The sequence below is a fragment of the Emydura macquarii genome, unplaced genomic scaffold (genome assembly GCF_026122565.2).
Source record: "Emydura macquarii macquarii isolate MOO-44397 ecotype Brisbane River unplaced genomic scaffold, CSIRO-AGI_Emac_v2 contig_1045, whole genome shotgun sequence".
NCBI classification, from domain to species: Eukaryota; Metazoa; Chordata; order Testudines; family Chelidae; genus Emydura; species Emydura macquarii.
The window spans coordinates 1,338,161-1,355,580 of record NW_027131182.1 but is presented as its reverse complement, the minus strand read 5'-3'; the positions used below and the strand labels follow the sequence as shown (position 1 = coordinate 1,355,580).

Genomic DNA, 17,420 nt, shown 5'->3' with positions numbered 1-17,420 from the left:
ACAAAACTGGTGGATCCTCAGGGATCAGCAGAGATGCTTTGGAACCCGTGGGAGGCCAGGGTCATCCACACTGGCCAGTAGGCGACCTTCCACAACTTCCTGGCATTACACCTTAATGGGATGCATGCTATTATGCATTACGCCTGGTCATTGGGGACCCAAAGACACAAAGTGAGGCTCCATGACTGTATTATTTTTAACCTCCGGTGCTCTAGGGAGCCAAAGCGGAAGGAGATGCATCTTCCTCTCACCACCCCTGTGCTACCCACTCCTCCCCCGGTCGGAGTCCCTCTCTTCCTTCAGCAAAGGGCCTGGGCCAGCAGGAGAGGCCTCCATGGTTTCTAGAGCAAGGGACACCATGCTGCGAAGATGCTGAGCCCTCTGTCCCTGTAGTAGGTGTGCAGGGATTCCTGCCTGTGCTTTTTCCTAGGGGACATGATCTAGGCCTGTGGGTGTTTGTGTCCCATGGGTCACAGGCCCAGCTCTGCAGACACAAATTCTGAAGCCCCTTTGGAAAATGAGACCCACAATAGGCTGCATCTTTCTTTCTTTCTTTCTTTCTTTCTTTCTTTTAAGGACGTTCTGGAAAAAAACAGAACTGAAGCATGTTTTTCTCCATTACCAAAAAGAGGGCTTGTGAGTGCATGGCATTAGTATCCAAAAGCTATTAAACTCCTTAGTGATGTGAAACAGATGGAAAATAAGACAAAAGAATTCACAACTCATGTTAGACTGAATTGAATTCCTTTAATTTCACACAATGAATAACATATGAATAGGATTAACTTTTTTTCTTTTCTTTTCTTTTTTTTTTTTCTTCTTTTTTTTTCTTTTTTCTTTTTTTAGTTAAGTGCTCTATACTGTGCTAACCTGATTTGGTAGCCAAAAGACTGAGCTTTGTTTTAGAAAAAATGTTTAAAAACCAACATCTAAGATCATGAAGGAGCATGACATTAAAGCATGCCAGATGTATCTAAGCCTCAAATAACATCAAGTCCATATCCATTTTTAAATGTACAAAAATGCTTCATGAATAAAAACTGTTACAAAAAGAACATTTCAAACAATGTACAAGGTTTTTTTCTTGCCTCTATATTCAATAAAATACAAATACATTTTTTGCTCTAAAATATGTTTACATACAATCAAAGTAGAACATGCAAATTACACTTTAAAAAAGGCTTTTAAAAACCACTTATGAATACAAACTAAAAATTAGCCAGCACGACTTATAGAACAATCTTGTGCCCCATTCGTTTGAATTTTTTTTAAATTTTTTTGAAATACAGTATATACATATTTAACACTTCATGTGCATTTATTATTTAAGAAATAGCTTAAAGAAAAAGTAAAACAAACCAACACGGGATTGAACTGCTTTCCCCATGTTGTCCAATTGGCAGCATTTTTTATGTTTTTACAATTTTGTTCTTTTCTTTTTTTTTTTCTTTCCTTTTTTTAGTGTTTTATACAACCTAGACAGGCATCTTAAGGAGATCTTGACTATATTTCCCTTGTTTAAATGTGCTTCTAATTGTCTCAGAATTGCGGTACCCCATAGTTTAGGTGATGCTAGAAGGAAGAAGTATCACAAAGGCATGATCAGTGTTACCCCAATTCAGAAAAGCTTCCCTTTAATCAGGATAATACTTGAACACATGCTTAAGTGATTTCCTGAATTGGGGCCTGTGAAAATAAGATTTAGGGAGATCCTTGTGTATAGAATAATAATTATCCTACAAATATGGTATTTGTATTACTGTAGCACCTCTGACCCCCCCTGTCATGGAGCAGGGCCCCATTGTGCCCAGCATGGTACAAAGAATAGAACAATACAAAGACAATGAATGGTCCAAAACACAATTAGAAAATGCCTGTGCTGTAGGATACCTAGTACTTATTATTATTAGTGTTGCTGTTGTTTATTTCTACAGTGACCAAAAGCATGCCAGGTGCTTCCCTCAAAATTTAATATTGGAAGGGCTCAAAGAACTATTTCCCCTCCCTCCTCTGAGCTGTCCCATTTTCTTTCTTTATACAGTCAGTCCCTGGAAATGTGTGTAGTAAATCTTCATCGTGGTAAAGGGAAAAATCAAAAAGCTCATTACTGGAATATTGGTGGGTAATAAACTTCAGGAGTGGGTTTTTAGCCTTAAACCCTAAAATTAAATCCTTTATGACCTGCATGGAATACATCACCTTATAATATTATTCTGTCAGCAACTTGCTTATCATATTTATAGACTATGCAAAATGCAGAACACAAATTCTGAGTGCCACCTAGCAACATTTTCTGCCTGCTTGCATACCAATTAGCATGCTAATCTTCCGCCAGCCAACACTGAGTGCATGGTGCTGCCGTTTGGACAAACAACCAATGCTGGATCAGAGCATCCTTGCTTCCTAGCCTGTTCCATTGCAAGCTCTCGCTATGAGACGGGGGAGGGCTGTGGTGGCAGAGTGTAGGTGCTCTTAAATATTCTGTGTGGGGGAAACATGCTGTATATTCACTCCAATTATTAGCAAGTGTATGATGGGGCAGGGTTCAGGCCACACGCTCAACCCACTAGCTCTGTCCTATTGGCGACATGAAGCACTCAGTCTAGCACTCAGGGAGAACTAGCTCTGCACTGTGCTTGGATGCTGCATGAGAGGTGCCTATGTGTATGAAGGATAGCTCCCCAGTGTACCTCTGTAGAGGCAGCCAAAATTCAAGACACAAATTCAGCCCTTGGAGACGCATGGACTGATGATCTTCAGTGGGATCCACATGTGGCATCCAAGAATGGAATTTGGCCCTTTGAGACTTTTTCTCCACTCACTAAACATGCAACTCTCCATTATGCTAATGGGGAAACAGAACATTGAATATGGATCTGGGATCCGTCAATGTTGGAATTAGTTTCCATTTACATTGTACCTGGAAAAAGAGAATACACCTTTCTCTTGCATTTAAAGAGACACTCTCAACTAGTTTAAGGCCCAATGGGGAGAAAAAATAGTTCTGTTAAAAACTAAATACCAATAAAGTTGCTTATGGGGGGATTTCAACATTTCTCTGCAGTACCAACACTTCAACCAGCAACACTGTGCTAGTTCATGAGGACCAGAAAGCAAAACTGATGGTAACAGAATGAGAAACTGACCAGTCAACTACTAAATTGTGTGAATTGCAAAGGAAATAATAATAAGAATTAAAAAAAAAAAGGCAAATTGGTAGAATAAATGGCGCAAAAACAAATTAGGAACAGAATCCTATGGTCCCTCTCACTGGTTTTAATGAGAATTTTAATTGAGTTAAGACCACAAAATTTGCTCCTAGATTTTTAAAAAATGCATTCAGTTTGAATAACCTAAGGTGCTATAACAGAAGTAAGAAAAAAAAAATCAATCTTTAAAAAATGAGATTTGTGTTTACAGTGTTCCTTTAACACCATAGTCTTGATATGATTTTGTAAACAAAGAATAGAAAAGAAACACTTTTTTTTTTGGACGACTAATATTTTCATTTATTTATTTAGTGTCATGCTATTTGAAATTTCCTTTGCAATAAGCCACATCAAAGATTTCCCAAACAAGGGAATAGCCGTTGACCTGTGAATTATTTAATAATTCCATTTTCCACTCCCTAGCTGGAATTTCCCTCTCTCTCCCTCTTTTAATATTAATCTTGCTATGCCAGGTATTCAGAATCTTGGAGGGCGTAAACAAATAAAATAAAGTTGAAAGTTCCTGTTTAAAATTTCAACAACTGACTTTTAAAAAGTAGTATTACTGCAATGGAATAGCTTCACCTTCAGTCTTAGTTTTGCTTAAAGTTTTTAACTGGGTTGTGAACATTGAGATCAGATATTTTATCCAAACTAAAAGCGATGGCTAAAGTACAACTCGAATGAGAAATTTACAATTTAAACTGACCATTTAAAGAGACGATTTGTCACACACAGTTTGCATCCATGCAGACTGATAGCTTTGTAATTACATTATGTACAAAAAAAAATCTTTTTAGTTTATTAAGGCAACCACAACTTGGAGAACTTGTCCAAAGTGGCATTAATACATTTGCAGTGGTGCTACCCTTTGAACATTATTTTTATTTTTCAGATAAGAACACTTATTCCTTTTTTGTTTTAAGAAGTAATTGCCAAGAAATAATCTACTTCTTCATGTGATTTTATTTTCTGTATTTTTAAACAACCTACTTTAGCTATTTTCTTTTAAAACAACATACCAAGGCATTGCTACACAGTTTTGAGCCAATCTCACAAACATTCTGCGCCTAGGATTCCTACGGATTTCATCAGGAGTTCCCGGTGATGAGAACTGGCAAGATTGGGCCCTTTCTTTTTCTTTTTTTCCTCTCCTCTTTTTTTTTGGTGATTTTATCCATATTGTACAATATTTTCTATTCCCCAGAAGTTTCTTGTTGCTTTTGACTGCTATGTACTGAGCATGAAAACAACTTGGTGGCTGGTGACCCCTTTGTTAACATGCCACTGGGAATGACAAATTGCTTAGCAGAAAGCTGCTACTATTACTGAATATCCGTATACACCTTATTTTAAAAAACGATGCTACTCCATCATTCCTCAGGATAGCACTCGGAATGAGTGTGTGTGTGTGTGTGTGCATGTAAGGCTGTGTTTGTGTATTGCCTATATTGCAGCTAGTCCTTGTAAGTAGGCAAATAACTGAGAAAAAAATATATAGTTAGGGTAGGATTCAGGCCATTTGGGATTATGATGTCCCCAAAGCCCAGCAGGTTTATAAAACTGAAAACATTAAATGAATTCAACCAGATCATAACTGAGATCACAGTTGAGGAATTTACATTATTTTTTTTTACAGTGAGTTCTGCTATGGTATAGTTATTCTTAGTTTCGCCTGACCCACCAAATAAAACTAAACTTGAGTATGCAGCTCGAAGGATGATGTTTGGTTGCTTACTGAAAAGACAACCTTCCGCTTGCAAGATATGAGAAGAACAATGCTGAAATGCTGATTTATTTTGGACACTCGGCAAAGTGGATGGTCTTACTAACTTTGAAATTCCCCCACCCATACCCCACTCCTTTCCCTCTCTTCCTAAGAGCTAGTGCCAAAGATGACAATGGTGATTATGATTATTATTGGTCAATCCTATCTGAACGATTATGGCTGCCATGCTACTGAAAAGGAGAGTGACTCTGATGCTGCTGCACATGTGAAGCAGAACCCGCACCCCGTACACACTTCAGTGTGTGGGTCATGAAGTGCTCAGCACCCGATACTGGCATTCGATTGGATGTGTCTGTATTAGGGAAGAACTTCGCTTTCACTTCCTCTAGCTTTCCGATGCCTTTTCACTTTCACTTCCTCCTCCTCCTCCTGATGCTGCTGCACATGCAGTTTGTTTTTTCTCTTTCCAACACGTGGTGTCCGGGGAAGAGGCAGAGGGGGAGGAGGAGGAGGTGGAGGAGGAGGAGGCGGGGGAGGCGGTGATGTCTCTCGTGCCATGTTTATTACAGCCTCAATGGTGGCCATGATTGTATCTTGACTGGCTGCTTGTTCCAATATTAAGGGGTTCAATGTGGGTCTCTGACCTCGTTTGCTGGGAAGGTCAACGCATTTTTCCAGAACTGGCATTTGGTCTCTGGAGTCTTCGTCGAATGAGAAGGGTTGCTTCCGGGGACGCCCTCTTCTCTTCTTTACGAAGTTATTGCCTGTCTTTGATTGTCTCTGCAGCCGCTTGGCTTTCAGGATTTTGTTCACATGATCCAAGCTCTTTTTGGTGGACAGGATCTTGGTGTAGTTGCACATCTTACGTACCTCACATTGGATTGCTTCAATTTCGCGACGCTTGAATCTTTTTTTCAGTGGTGGGCTGGCTGCCAGGACAAAGGGAGAGAAACATCAATCGTTAGAACAAAAAGGAATAGAAACCATCTCGTTCCTCCCACCTTTAAAAAGGTGAAAAGCTTGTGTTTTTAAACACATCTAAAAATGTAGAATGCAACAATTAATAGCAATGGATGATTATAAATAATGACAGAAAAGATGGCAAATGGTATAGAAAAAGCAACTAAAAAAAAAAGACAAGATTATTTCTTATAGTAGTGGAATCAGCTACGGAAGAACAATTATTATCATCTTTGTAGCCAGTTTAGACAAAAGACTTTAGGACCATGACTATATAGTAGTCCTCAAAGATCTATCTATCCCTGTGTCCTCTTTTGAGCAACCTGTTTGGTTAACATGGTTGCAAAATCTGCTTTTCATTCCTTTTGCCTAATGACTTGTGAAACTCCAAAGCAACAAAGACTTCGCTACAACATGTTTTACAAAGGGCTTGATTTAACCCCACTGCTCTATAGGACTGCCGGGCAGGGGCCTGCTCTCTGTCCCTGCTCCTATGCCTTCCAGTGGAGTCGGAGGGCATGGCAGTGAAGAGACGCCATGCTGATTTAACATACGTGCTGTCAAGTTTGGTTGGACTGGTCTCAAATCTGGCATACATCACAAATTCTGCACACTTGATGGCTTCATCCAGGTCTTTAAAGGTCATTGTGGTAACTCTTGCAGTGGAGAAGTGATAGGAGTCAGTTGTAATGAATATAAAGGAGATTCGTTATTAAGGCCAGTGGACACAGACTCTGAGGTTCTTATTGGCTCCAGACTCATTAACATAAGTTGTGTTCCTTAATATCACCACTCTAAGCACTGGCCTGAACTAATCCGTCATAAAATTGATAGCTATCTACAGTACAGTCACACTGGAAAAGTCAGCGTAAACCAACAGTTGCCACATTACTGTAGTATCACTGATATTGCAAACGCCTATATTTAGAGTGATAGAATCTCTTAGAATCTCTTGGATACCAGAAATTACTGTCTCTTTAATGCTAATCACTGTAGATTCTTTGTAATACCATACATTATCTAATATCTGGTGAATGGGAGAAACTCAAACAGTTCATAAATAAGTACAATCAGAGAAGCATCCAAAAGTTTGGATGTATAAAATACCTCACTAAAACACCTTTTCCTAAAATGCTTCAGCACTAGTTTTCTGGGCAGAACGAGGAAATGTAGGTGCATGTGCAAAATCTCTTCACATTGGAAAAAAACATCCCTAAAACTTACCAGAATTTCTAATATTAGTACTCAGCTGGAAGACTGTCATTCAGATCCCCTACTATACTTCTTTTTCTAGGTCAGATTGACAAACTATTTTGAAACAAAGGATGATCCAGTAGTTAGGACACCAGATTAGCACTCTAGAGACTTGGTACAAGTCATTTCTGTGCCACAGACTCCCTTGGACAAGTAACTTTGGGCCACATTTTTAAAGGTTTTAGATAACTGAAGAAGCAGTTAGATGCTTAATAGGATTTTCACAAGCAAGTAGGTCCAATCTCCCATTAAAATCAATGAATGTTAAGTGTCTAGGTGCTTTTGAAAATCTCACTAGGACCATATTTAGTAAAATGGGGGCAAAAGTATTTCCCTAACAAGGGTGTTGTGAGGATACATACGTTAACAAGATTGTGAGGGACCCAAAGATTACTGTAAATCGGGGCAACGTAAGTACCTATGATGGAAGACATTGTCTTAATATTGAATTTCCATTGGATTGTACGGTATTTTGCTCTTACAAAATTAGGCAATTTTTTAAAAATCTGACACTGTCCATGCTAATTGCAAAATAGGTAAAATGTCGCTTGTACACTTAAAAATATAGTAATAATAGTACCAACAATCTTAAGGCTAAATACTGTGTTCATTTGACTGGGATTCTTGACATCAGTAGGATTGCATGGATCACATATAATACCAAAATTGATGTAGTAGCACCTTCTGTTTTTTAAAGGTCTGTGCAAACTTTAATCAATTAGTCCAAATGACATCTTGGTGAACTAGGTAAGTATTATTAACTCAGTCTTGCACGTGGAGAAACTGAGATCCACAGAGTCTGGTTCTGATCTCCCTAACACTGGTTTTATGATGACATATCACCGATTGACTGCAAAGTCCTTAGGGTCTGATCCAAGGTTTATTGCAGTTAATGAAAAAATTCCCATTGACTTCCATGGGCTTTGGATCAAGCCCTTACTTTTAATTCAGACCACTGTAGCTTAGATCAGAATCTAAGATTGTACAGGAGAATCTCAGAGTTATGAACACCAGCGTTACAAACCGACTGGTCAACCACACACCTCATTTGGAACTGGCAGCAGCAGAATCAGGCAGCAGCAGAAGCATACACACACACACACACACACACACACACAAAACAAATACAGTACTGTATTGTGTTAAATGTAAGCTACTAAAAAAAGGGGAAAGCAGCATTTTTCTTCTGCATAATAAAGTTTCAAAGCTGTATTAAGTCAATGTTCATTTGTAAACTTTTGAAAGAACAACCCTACCGTTTTGTTCAGAGTTACGAACAACCTCAATTCCCAAGATGTTCATAACTCTGAGGTTCTACTGTAGTTAAATCATTTGTCCATGGTCACACAGTGAGTCACTGTCCGAGCTGGGAACAAAACTCAGCAGTTCTTGGCTCCCAGTCCTTTGTTCAGGACACTAGGCCTTTGATGTCTTGCTTAAATTGTGTAATTGTTATTTACTAGATGGGAGCTTCAGTTCACAGTTCATAAGTTGCTCACAGGTTATTAGTAAGTGACTATCCCTTTGTGAATGAAACAGAATGTACTGATTAAACTACTGAAATAATATTGATTTCCTTTTACTCCTAACCTATCTGTTCTGCATGAACTGAAAATAAATGAGAGAGTTCAGGATTTTGCAGAAAAGAATAAAATATATCCCACTAAATTAACCTTGGTCCATGTCTACTTGCAAACTTAATTTACACCTGACTGTCAAGCAGTCGCTTCAGCCTGAAATCCTGGAAGTTTCAAATGCAGTCAAGATTTCTGGAAAGGTTCACTTGGGGGTTATCACTCCCTTCATGGATAAGAGCCCAATCCTTCTAACGGTATTTTAAAATAAAATTCTATTTTAACATTTTCTGTAGATAACCGGGAACAGTCAAGTGGCAGAAAACACTACTTGCTTGCTCCGGTATATACCAATTTCAGAGTAGAAAACTCATTCATTGTCTTCCCCCTTTGGAGAACATAAATTATTGGCTCATATGGCACCATGTTGCTTGGATTCCACAAAGGGCTTGCATAAACAAACCCAAGTTACAATGCAAGAAGTAGGAGTGAGTCATAAACAAAACACAGACATATGCTCTCATATAAATAAAGACCTGTATGGCCAACTTCCCAAAATCTGGTTTTCATTAATTAAAAAACAAAATATATTTTCCATATGTAACCCACTCCCCGACGCACTCCCTCCAAAAAAAAAAAACAAAAAACCACTGACAGTTTGTGACTCACAGAGGACAAAGAAAAGAGGAATGCAGTCATTTTGGTAACAAATACAGAAAGGCTGGAAATGAAATGTCCAAACTGCTAGGGAAAATCCAATTAGTTTCACTAAATTCCATGCAAGTATTTTGGTCACCCCTAAAACGCGTAGATTAAGTATTCTCAGTGTGAGTGCTGGTAAGTGACTGGTTTTTATTTCTTGGCCTGATCACGAAGTATGGGACATGGTCACATCCCTGTTACATGGCAAGGGTCAATTTCAACTGACTCCAGTGGGTATTGTTAAATCTTCCAGAATTGCCAACCCCAAGCACTTAAAAATCATGAGATTGGCTTAAACAATCTTTAAAAAATACATTTGGGGTTCTTTTTATCTGCTTTTTTTTTTTTAAATTATTTTTATGGATGCACTTAGGTCACATTTTCAAGCTTTTCTCTGCAGTCATGAGTGTAGAAACTTACTTTTAAAAGAAAAAGTAAATCTGAGATTCTCATGCAATCAAGCAACTCCAGGAGGTTTGGATTTTAAAAAATACACCAAATATTGCAAAACTTGAGACAAAATTACAGAGTTGGAAACACTTTCTTCCCTTCCTTCCCCCCCACAAATCAAATAAAAATAAAACAGCAACCAAAGCTTTCTGAGAATTATTAGGCTTTTTATCGGATATCTGCCAATAACTGCTGTTGCTGCGCCTCAGTGACTTTCTGGTCATCCCACACTTTTTTTTTCTCAAAACAGTTGCTTTTGAAGTGGGCCGTTCTGCCACCGAGGTGCATTTTTTCCTTAGACCCTGTCTACAATTACCTCCATGATTCGGTGGCAGTCGACCGGAGTTAAGCAAGCTACGCAAAAAACTTGTGTAACTCCCATCGACTTCTCTGCTCCTCTTCTGCATGCTGTCTTCACTGCACTGCGCCAACGGGAACCGCGCTCCCATCGACACAGCCCCATGCCACTTGCAAAGGTGGTCTTAGTACTTACTGGATAGACTGAGCGGGTCTTCACTGACCGCTCAGTCGATCCAGAGAAATTGATCTGACGGCAGCAAAGTTGTCGCCGTCAGCGTAGCCGTCGCATTAGTAAGTGGCTGGACATGTGATACAGCTACTAACTCTTATCAGCAGCATTCTGGATCAACTCAAGAAGCCGAGATCTGGTTTCTTCCCTGGTTTTGTTTAGATTCCTTCTCTTCTTCCTCATGTATGACTAGCTCCTGGGCAGTTACGGTGTTTGACTCTGGAATGGACTGTTAAATTGGTAGGTCAGCAGCCACTTTCTGTTTGGATTCTACTATTTTTTCCCACTTCCAAGTGTTTGACATTCCTGTTAGAATACTCTACTATTTTACTACTCCAAGGCTATTTATCATTGCCTCAGGAAGCCAGTCAGATGTTGCCATGAATGGTTTTGCCCTTCTACCTTTTAAGCTTCTGAGCTGGTATTCCTAACAAAACACTGTGCAGTTCAGACTAGATGATCACGATGGTCCCTTCTGACCTTTAAATCTAGGATCTATGAGGTATATTTCATAAAATATCAGAATGGAAGTCTGTATCTCTTGAATACACCAGGCTTATGTTGTAAATAGGCTGGGTCTTTAACAAAGCTTTAAAAAGGTTCAGCACATAGGATGGGTGGTTGAGGTGGGCTTATACTGAATCTGCACTGTTCACGCTGGGCCAGTTTGTTGGGGAGTGTCAGGGCCATTTGGTTGCACGTAGGATTTGATGAGATGTGCTTGTGCTGATCTAGCAAAAAGAATTGTCAAAGAGAGTCACTTATGAACTGTGGACCGTTGTGTCTTATTAAATCATCTGGAAGCTCTTAGAGAGCACACTGCAATGTGGTATGTATTCTTATATTCCTACTTGACACATTGTACCACGATGAAGTGGAATAAGAGTGAATCTTTATATTTATTATTACAATTCATTATTTGTATTTCTGTATTGTGTACGAGGCCCAGCCATGGTCCAGAACCTCACTGTTCCAGGTGCTGTATGGACAAAAAAGAACCAGCCATCCCTGTCCCCAAAGAGCTGACAATCTGTGTAAGAACTTACCTTTGCCATTTGATTCAAATAGATAAGCACCTAGTCCCAGGGTGGTTAGAATACTCATTTGGATTCAGCAGTTCTTTTGTATCCTTTTCCCTGTATTAACTTTATCTTTTACCTTTAGGTCTCTTGTAACTAGCGGAATGTTCTCTTCTAGTACCACAAAAGGTATGGGGCAATAACACTATTCCACCCGAGGGCTGGCCTGTAAAGCAGGCGGGGCCATCCAAACAAGTGATGCAGCAGGACCATTGCCCTTGTGTAGCAGGGAGCTAGGGGAAAGATTGTGCTGCCTGAGGCACAATAATCTCCCTGAGCTCCCAATGGCAGTATGGCTTGTGTGCATCAGTGGGGCTCCTGGTAGGAGTAGGCTGTCTTATGACTTCCCCATGAAAGGAGCTACCCAAAGACTTGGAAGAGAGGGATGAAAGAGAACATACACTGAACTTCCCACACTGTGATGAGGAGTTTTGGGAGAGGAACAGAAGGAGGAACATAGGCATCAATCTCAAAGAAGAGATGTTAGGGGAACCTTCCCTCTACTCCATGCCTAGTCTACACTGTCGCCGGCGGTCGACGGGAGATACTCAAGCTATGTAACCTTGCTTGCGTATCTCCCATCTCTGTACTTACATTTACGTCCTGCAGCATCTTCACAGCACTGTCTCGATGGGAGACACCCTCCCGTTGATGCAGTCTTACTCCTTTCGGGGAAGTGGATTATCGGCATCAACCGGACAGGCCATCTGGGATCGATTGAGTAAGTCTACACGACCCGCTCAATTGATCCCGCTGCATCAATCGCTGCAGAGCCCGCAGTGTAGACAGACCATCATCAGCTGCTAGACAGGAGGAAGACCTTTAACTTCTCCCTCAAAGATAATGAAGAGCCACAGGGAAAAAGCCAAAGCCTGTTGATGGTCTCGTTATAGAGATGGACTCACAAGGCAGGGATATTAATTCAGATAAAGACTTGCAGTTCTGGACGTCTATCTGAACCCAACTCTCTGAGGTTTCCCCATGGCTAACAGATAGCTCTTCATAATGCTGCTGTGCCCAGACAAGTACATTGGTTAAGAGGCAGCCTGTGAAAACATATCATAAAGTCTCATACCAATGTCACGCCCATCTCAATGTGTCTTCTTTCCAAGTGAGCCCTTGCACACCTACTCCATCAGTACCCACCCTCCCACATACAAACAAGCCTATCTCTCCCTAAGTGAATAATTAAAACACATACAAATCAACTCAGTCGTTAAAAAGACATTTTTGTGATTTGCAAGAAAACAAGAAACTATTCGGAAAGGGCTGGAGTTTATTTCTCTTTTCTCCTCGTCTGCACAGATGCAATGTCGCTCTGTCTTGCAGATAGAGACAAACTGAAATGGCTGCAGGCCATGCCAGGAAGCCACAGAGGATTGATATGACACAGGAAATAACTTCTGAGGCAAAGGGGGGAACCTTTGCTTAAGGTAGACATTTCCAGTGCCAGTTTAAAGCTGTCTGAATTACCCAACCCAGCACTGTATTAAATGAAGACGTGAGCACAGGTTCATCATACTGTCTGGGAGTTCACCACTACCTCCCTAACTTTATTCCGGACAGCTTTGGTCTGTCTGTAGCACTAAAGATCATTCTTAATGACTGTCATTATAGATCCCTTTGGAGTTGCCTGAGGCCATTTAGAACAACATAGTACAGAGAACAGTGTTTGCTCAACAGCTGGGCTCAGTTTATAGACTTTGTTTGAATCAAGAAGTTTTCAAAGAGCTCCCCATTAATTACAGGAAACCCACAGTACTGTCCCGTTTTCCCATTAACACAGTTTCTTTTGGTTTTCACTAAATTATCTCAACATCTGGGCTACAGATAAACCAACAATTTAATTAGACTTCTGAAAATGGAAAGAGTGAACTATGCAGGCAAACGTACACTTTCATCTTGCAACTGATCATAAAATATTTGTGTGGCTTTCATTCTCCACTGCATTAAAAAAAAATCTGCCCTTAGCTCAGCTTTTTAATACTTTCCTGTATATAAACAGAAAGACTCCTGAATATTTGATACGAAAAGGTTATCTTTATAGAAACCACTTTATTCACAGAGCCCTTGTTTTCATTATTTATCCAAGATGAGGCAACTCATTTAGAATCAAACTATTTTTGCACTTTAATGGCACCTTCCATTGGTTAATTAAATAACCAATCCATGCAAAACTCTGTGACGCTGGTAAATATTTGTTATACCCATTTTGCAAATGTGGAAATTGAGGCACATCAAGGTTAAAAAACTCTTTAGGTGCCGGGAATTTCAGTGGAGGGCCCTGTGAACGGTGGATTCCCTATTACTGGAGATTGGGATTAGTCTACGACCTGGTCTAAACTAGAAAATTAAATCAGTCTAACTACATTGGTCAGGGGTGTGAAAAATCCACACCCTAATTTAGTTGACCTAAGTGCCTGGGTAGACAGTGCTAGGTTGATGGAAAAATTGTCTTCTCAGGGAGGTGGATTACCTATACTGATCGGAGAATCCCTCCCATCAGCATAGGTAATAGCTACAATGAAGTGGCACAGTGGCACAGCTGCAGCATTTTAAGTGTAGACAAAGGTCCTAGTCTTGTCACATTCTAGTCATAATGCAAAACCTCTCTCTTTACGCAAGCCTTCCCAGAGTAACAAAGATGATGGGCAAATGACTTAGCTACATTTCTAATGGAAGGAAACCATCGCCAGAAATGATCTCATTCAGAAGGGGAAGCACAGAACATGGGTGGACTGGAAACCAGTTGTAATGAAAGGATGAACCCCAATGCTACTCTTAATTACTTATTTCTTCCCATTTACTTTTAAAGCCCTGTACATTGCATCAGGTGCTTTCCATGCAATATATAAAATAACCCCAGTAGGTGTGATGGACACCATATTGGGCAACACACACCAGGGACTGAAACAGGGCACTCCAGAGCTAAAACAATGAGTTACTACATCTTGAGATAAAGAGCCAAGGCTATTTAGCTATGGGCTGTAACAACTCACATCCTCTGTGAATTGGCACAGATGAGTGCTTATGACACACATTCACCAGTGGATTACATATATGAAAAGCTACCTCAGCTGCTTCTGAGATATTCATTGTGCATTTGGTACGGTGGGAACATTAGATGAAAATTGCTAGCTAGCAAGCAATAACTATCAGGGCTGGGAATAGAACCCAGGAGTCCTGACTTCTAATCCACTGCCCTAACCACAAGCGTTGGCACTACTTAGCTCATTATTACAGTGGTGCTGGTAGCATTTGATTAATATAGCTATAAGGAGCTCGGCTACCACAGTGATAAGAAAACATTAGAAAAAACAGAGCCTGATTATCCCATCAATTAAGCACACCAGCAAGTACTACTGAAGTCAGTAATAGCTGCAAATGCACAAATTGTTCAACTAATTGGATCCTGATGGTGAATGGACAGAAAAATAGACAGACGGGACAGAAGGAAGACACAGTTACCTGCATCAGATGTTGCTGAGGATGAAGGTAGGGGTGATAACACCGGCATTGGTGGCACTGCAACATTTTCAACAGCTGCTGGTTTCCTTCTGGTCATCATGTTACAGGCAGAACTTTCTATTCTACTGTGAAGTGAAGTCTGGTCTGCTTTTAAGTGGGGACTTGTAATTCCTGGGGATTGTAAAGACAAAAAAATATTTGGATGAATAAATATGAAGTATACAAGAGTGCTGTGCTGCGTATCTACTAGAGAGGAGAACTATTGTTGTCTTGGTGTCCCAGTATATTTCCACACTCTTCCACTAGTGTGTGTAATATGGTCTTGGTACTAGCAAGAATCATGATTTTTATTTGTTTTTAATAATTGTGCCTCAGAATGTACCATCACAGTTCCCTATAAACAATGCCAAGCTAACATCATCATCCCAGAAGTCTATTTTTTGCACAAAACAAATATATATATATATAAACAGACATGACCACATCGTTATTCAGTGGCATCTTCCATTTATCAGCCCCCCTACCTACTGTGTCCACCATATTCACTTATAAACTTCTCTGTTATAATCACTTATTCATAGATCCCAAGGCCTGAAGAGACCATTGTGATTTCTAGTTTGACCTCCTGTATAACACAGGTCATAAAACTGCCCCAAAAATAATTCCTAGAACATATCTTTTAGAAAAACACATCCAATCTTTATTTAAAAATGATTAGTGATGGAGAATCCACACTTGACTCACTGGGTGTTTTTTCCTGAGTCCGGACTGAGTAAAAATGCAGTAAGAACCTCAAAATTTGATTCTTTGGTGTAAGGCATGTTGCACTTTGACTCCTCCTTTAGGCTTACTCTCCTAGAGAAAATGGTTCTTGAGAGCTGCCACAGAGCGGAGGGCATGTTGAGAAAATAAATGACTTTGATGTCCAAAATTCTGCCAGCAAATCTTGAGACAGGATATTATACAAACAGGAAACAAATTGGAATGACACCAATATTCCAGAGATGTAAAACATTCTAGAGAGAGTCGGTGAATATTATAGAGGGGGATGGCAGCAACATCTATTCTGAACATTGCCCGACCCTTCCTCCTGTAAGAGCCATCTTTCAATAGCTTATAACTATGCCAAATGTTAATTTTTTGGGGATGGATATTTTTTCCACCAGACCCCTCTGTAGGGCTGTTGGCTTCATCTGGTGCATCTGGTACATTAGAAGGAATGTACTGAATGAGGCAGGGATTGCAGGAAGAGAAAGGAAGGTTTCAGGGTTAAGGCAGTTGAATGCTGCCCTGGAGAACTGTAGTCTATCCCCAGCCTCTGCCACAGAGTTCTTATGTGGTGCTAGGGAAGTCACTTGAACTAAACTTTTCATATGTGTTCACTAATTATAAAATGTATATTCCTCATTTTCTAGGTGCATGGCTTGAGACCCCAGCATCTGATTTGCAGAAGTGCTGAGCATTCTCTCCCGCAAGTGAGCGCAACGGGAGCTGTGCCTTAAACACAAAGTGCTATGTAATGCAAAGGACAAATCAGTTCCAGCTGCCTCAAATTGGGCACTTTTGTCCTTAATTCCTCTGTGCCTCAGTTCCCCATATGTCAAATGAGGATAATAGCACCCCTTCATCTCAAAGGTGTGTGCTGAAAATAAAATCATTAATATATGTGCGGCACTCTGATACTATAGTGATGAACACCAGAGAAAAGCCCATAAGAAAGGCCTGAATAATGTGGAGTAAATAAGTAACAAGCAGGAGAAAACAAAATATTGAACAGCTTCTCATTAAATGAGCACTGTCCAGACTGTGCACTGAATGAGGCAGGGGTCCTATGGAAAAAATCGTATTTGATCATGTAATTACAGATCATGTCATAATGCATACACAGATGGGGGCTGAATTAAGGTTGCACAGACAACCTTAGTTCTGGCATTTCCTAACTTTTGAGTACTTGGCTTTGCAAACGATGTTTATTTAATGTTGTTTTTGTACGTGCAATATATATAGTGTGCATGTGAGAGTATATATAAGTGCACAGTTATGTGTGTGTATACATATACATGGTATATAATTATGCTAGCAACCTCATGAAGTCAACATCTGGTTATAATTAAACTGAAGGGCTTATTTAAAAAGCTGTATGAAAACATGCAGCTGTAACCTGTTGACCTCTATTGATAAAAAAAAAAGTCTCTGTGAAACTGTGCTTCAACATATCAAGGGACAGTCATTCATTTTACAAAGGTAATCCCTCACAAACCACTTATCCTCTCAAATCTCTACCTGCACACAGTGTTTGCATTAGGGACCTTGATTTATGGATTCCCACTCCATGAATGTAGAGGCCTACTTCCTGTTGCCGTGGTTACTTGGATCTTGGTTCAAGGTTAAACTACTCCCAAATCAAAATCAGTGGCAAGCACAGCATCTAACAGCCGGGTTATTGACTACCCTAGGATGCTTAAA

The 17,420-nt window shown here is 40.0% G+C and overlaps 1 protein-coding gene across 4 annotated transcripts in view; it reads right to left on the bottom strand.

Annotated features, from left to right (window-relative positions):
* Nucleotides 1–262: 262 nt before the first annotated feature.
* Nucleotides 263–17,420, bottom strand: part of SETBP1 (SET binding protein 1) — a 309,967-nt gene continuing 292,809 nt past the window's right edge. For 2 of the 4 annotated variants that reach the window (XM_067545357.1, XM_067545358.1), the window contains exons 5-6: nucleotides 14,955–15,125; nucleotides 263–5,867 (exon numbers count right to left, since the gene is read on the bottom strand). In XM_067545357.1, coding sequence (XP_067401458.1) covers nucleotides 5,296–5,867; nucleotides 14,955–15,125 — 743 coding nt within the window. In that variant the 3' untranslated portion in view covers nucleotides 263–5,295. The remainder of the gene's footprint in view (nucleotides 5,868–14,954; nucleotides 15,126–17,420) is intronic. The other 2 variants (XM_067545360.1, XM_067545361.1) reach the window with 2 other exon arrangements.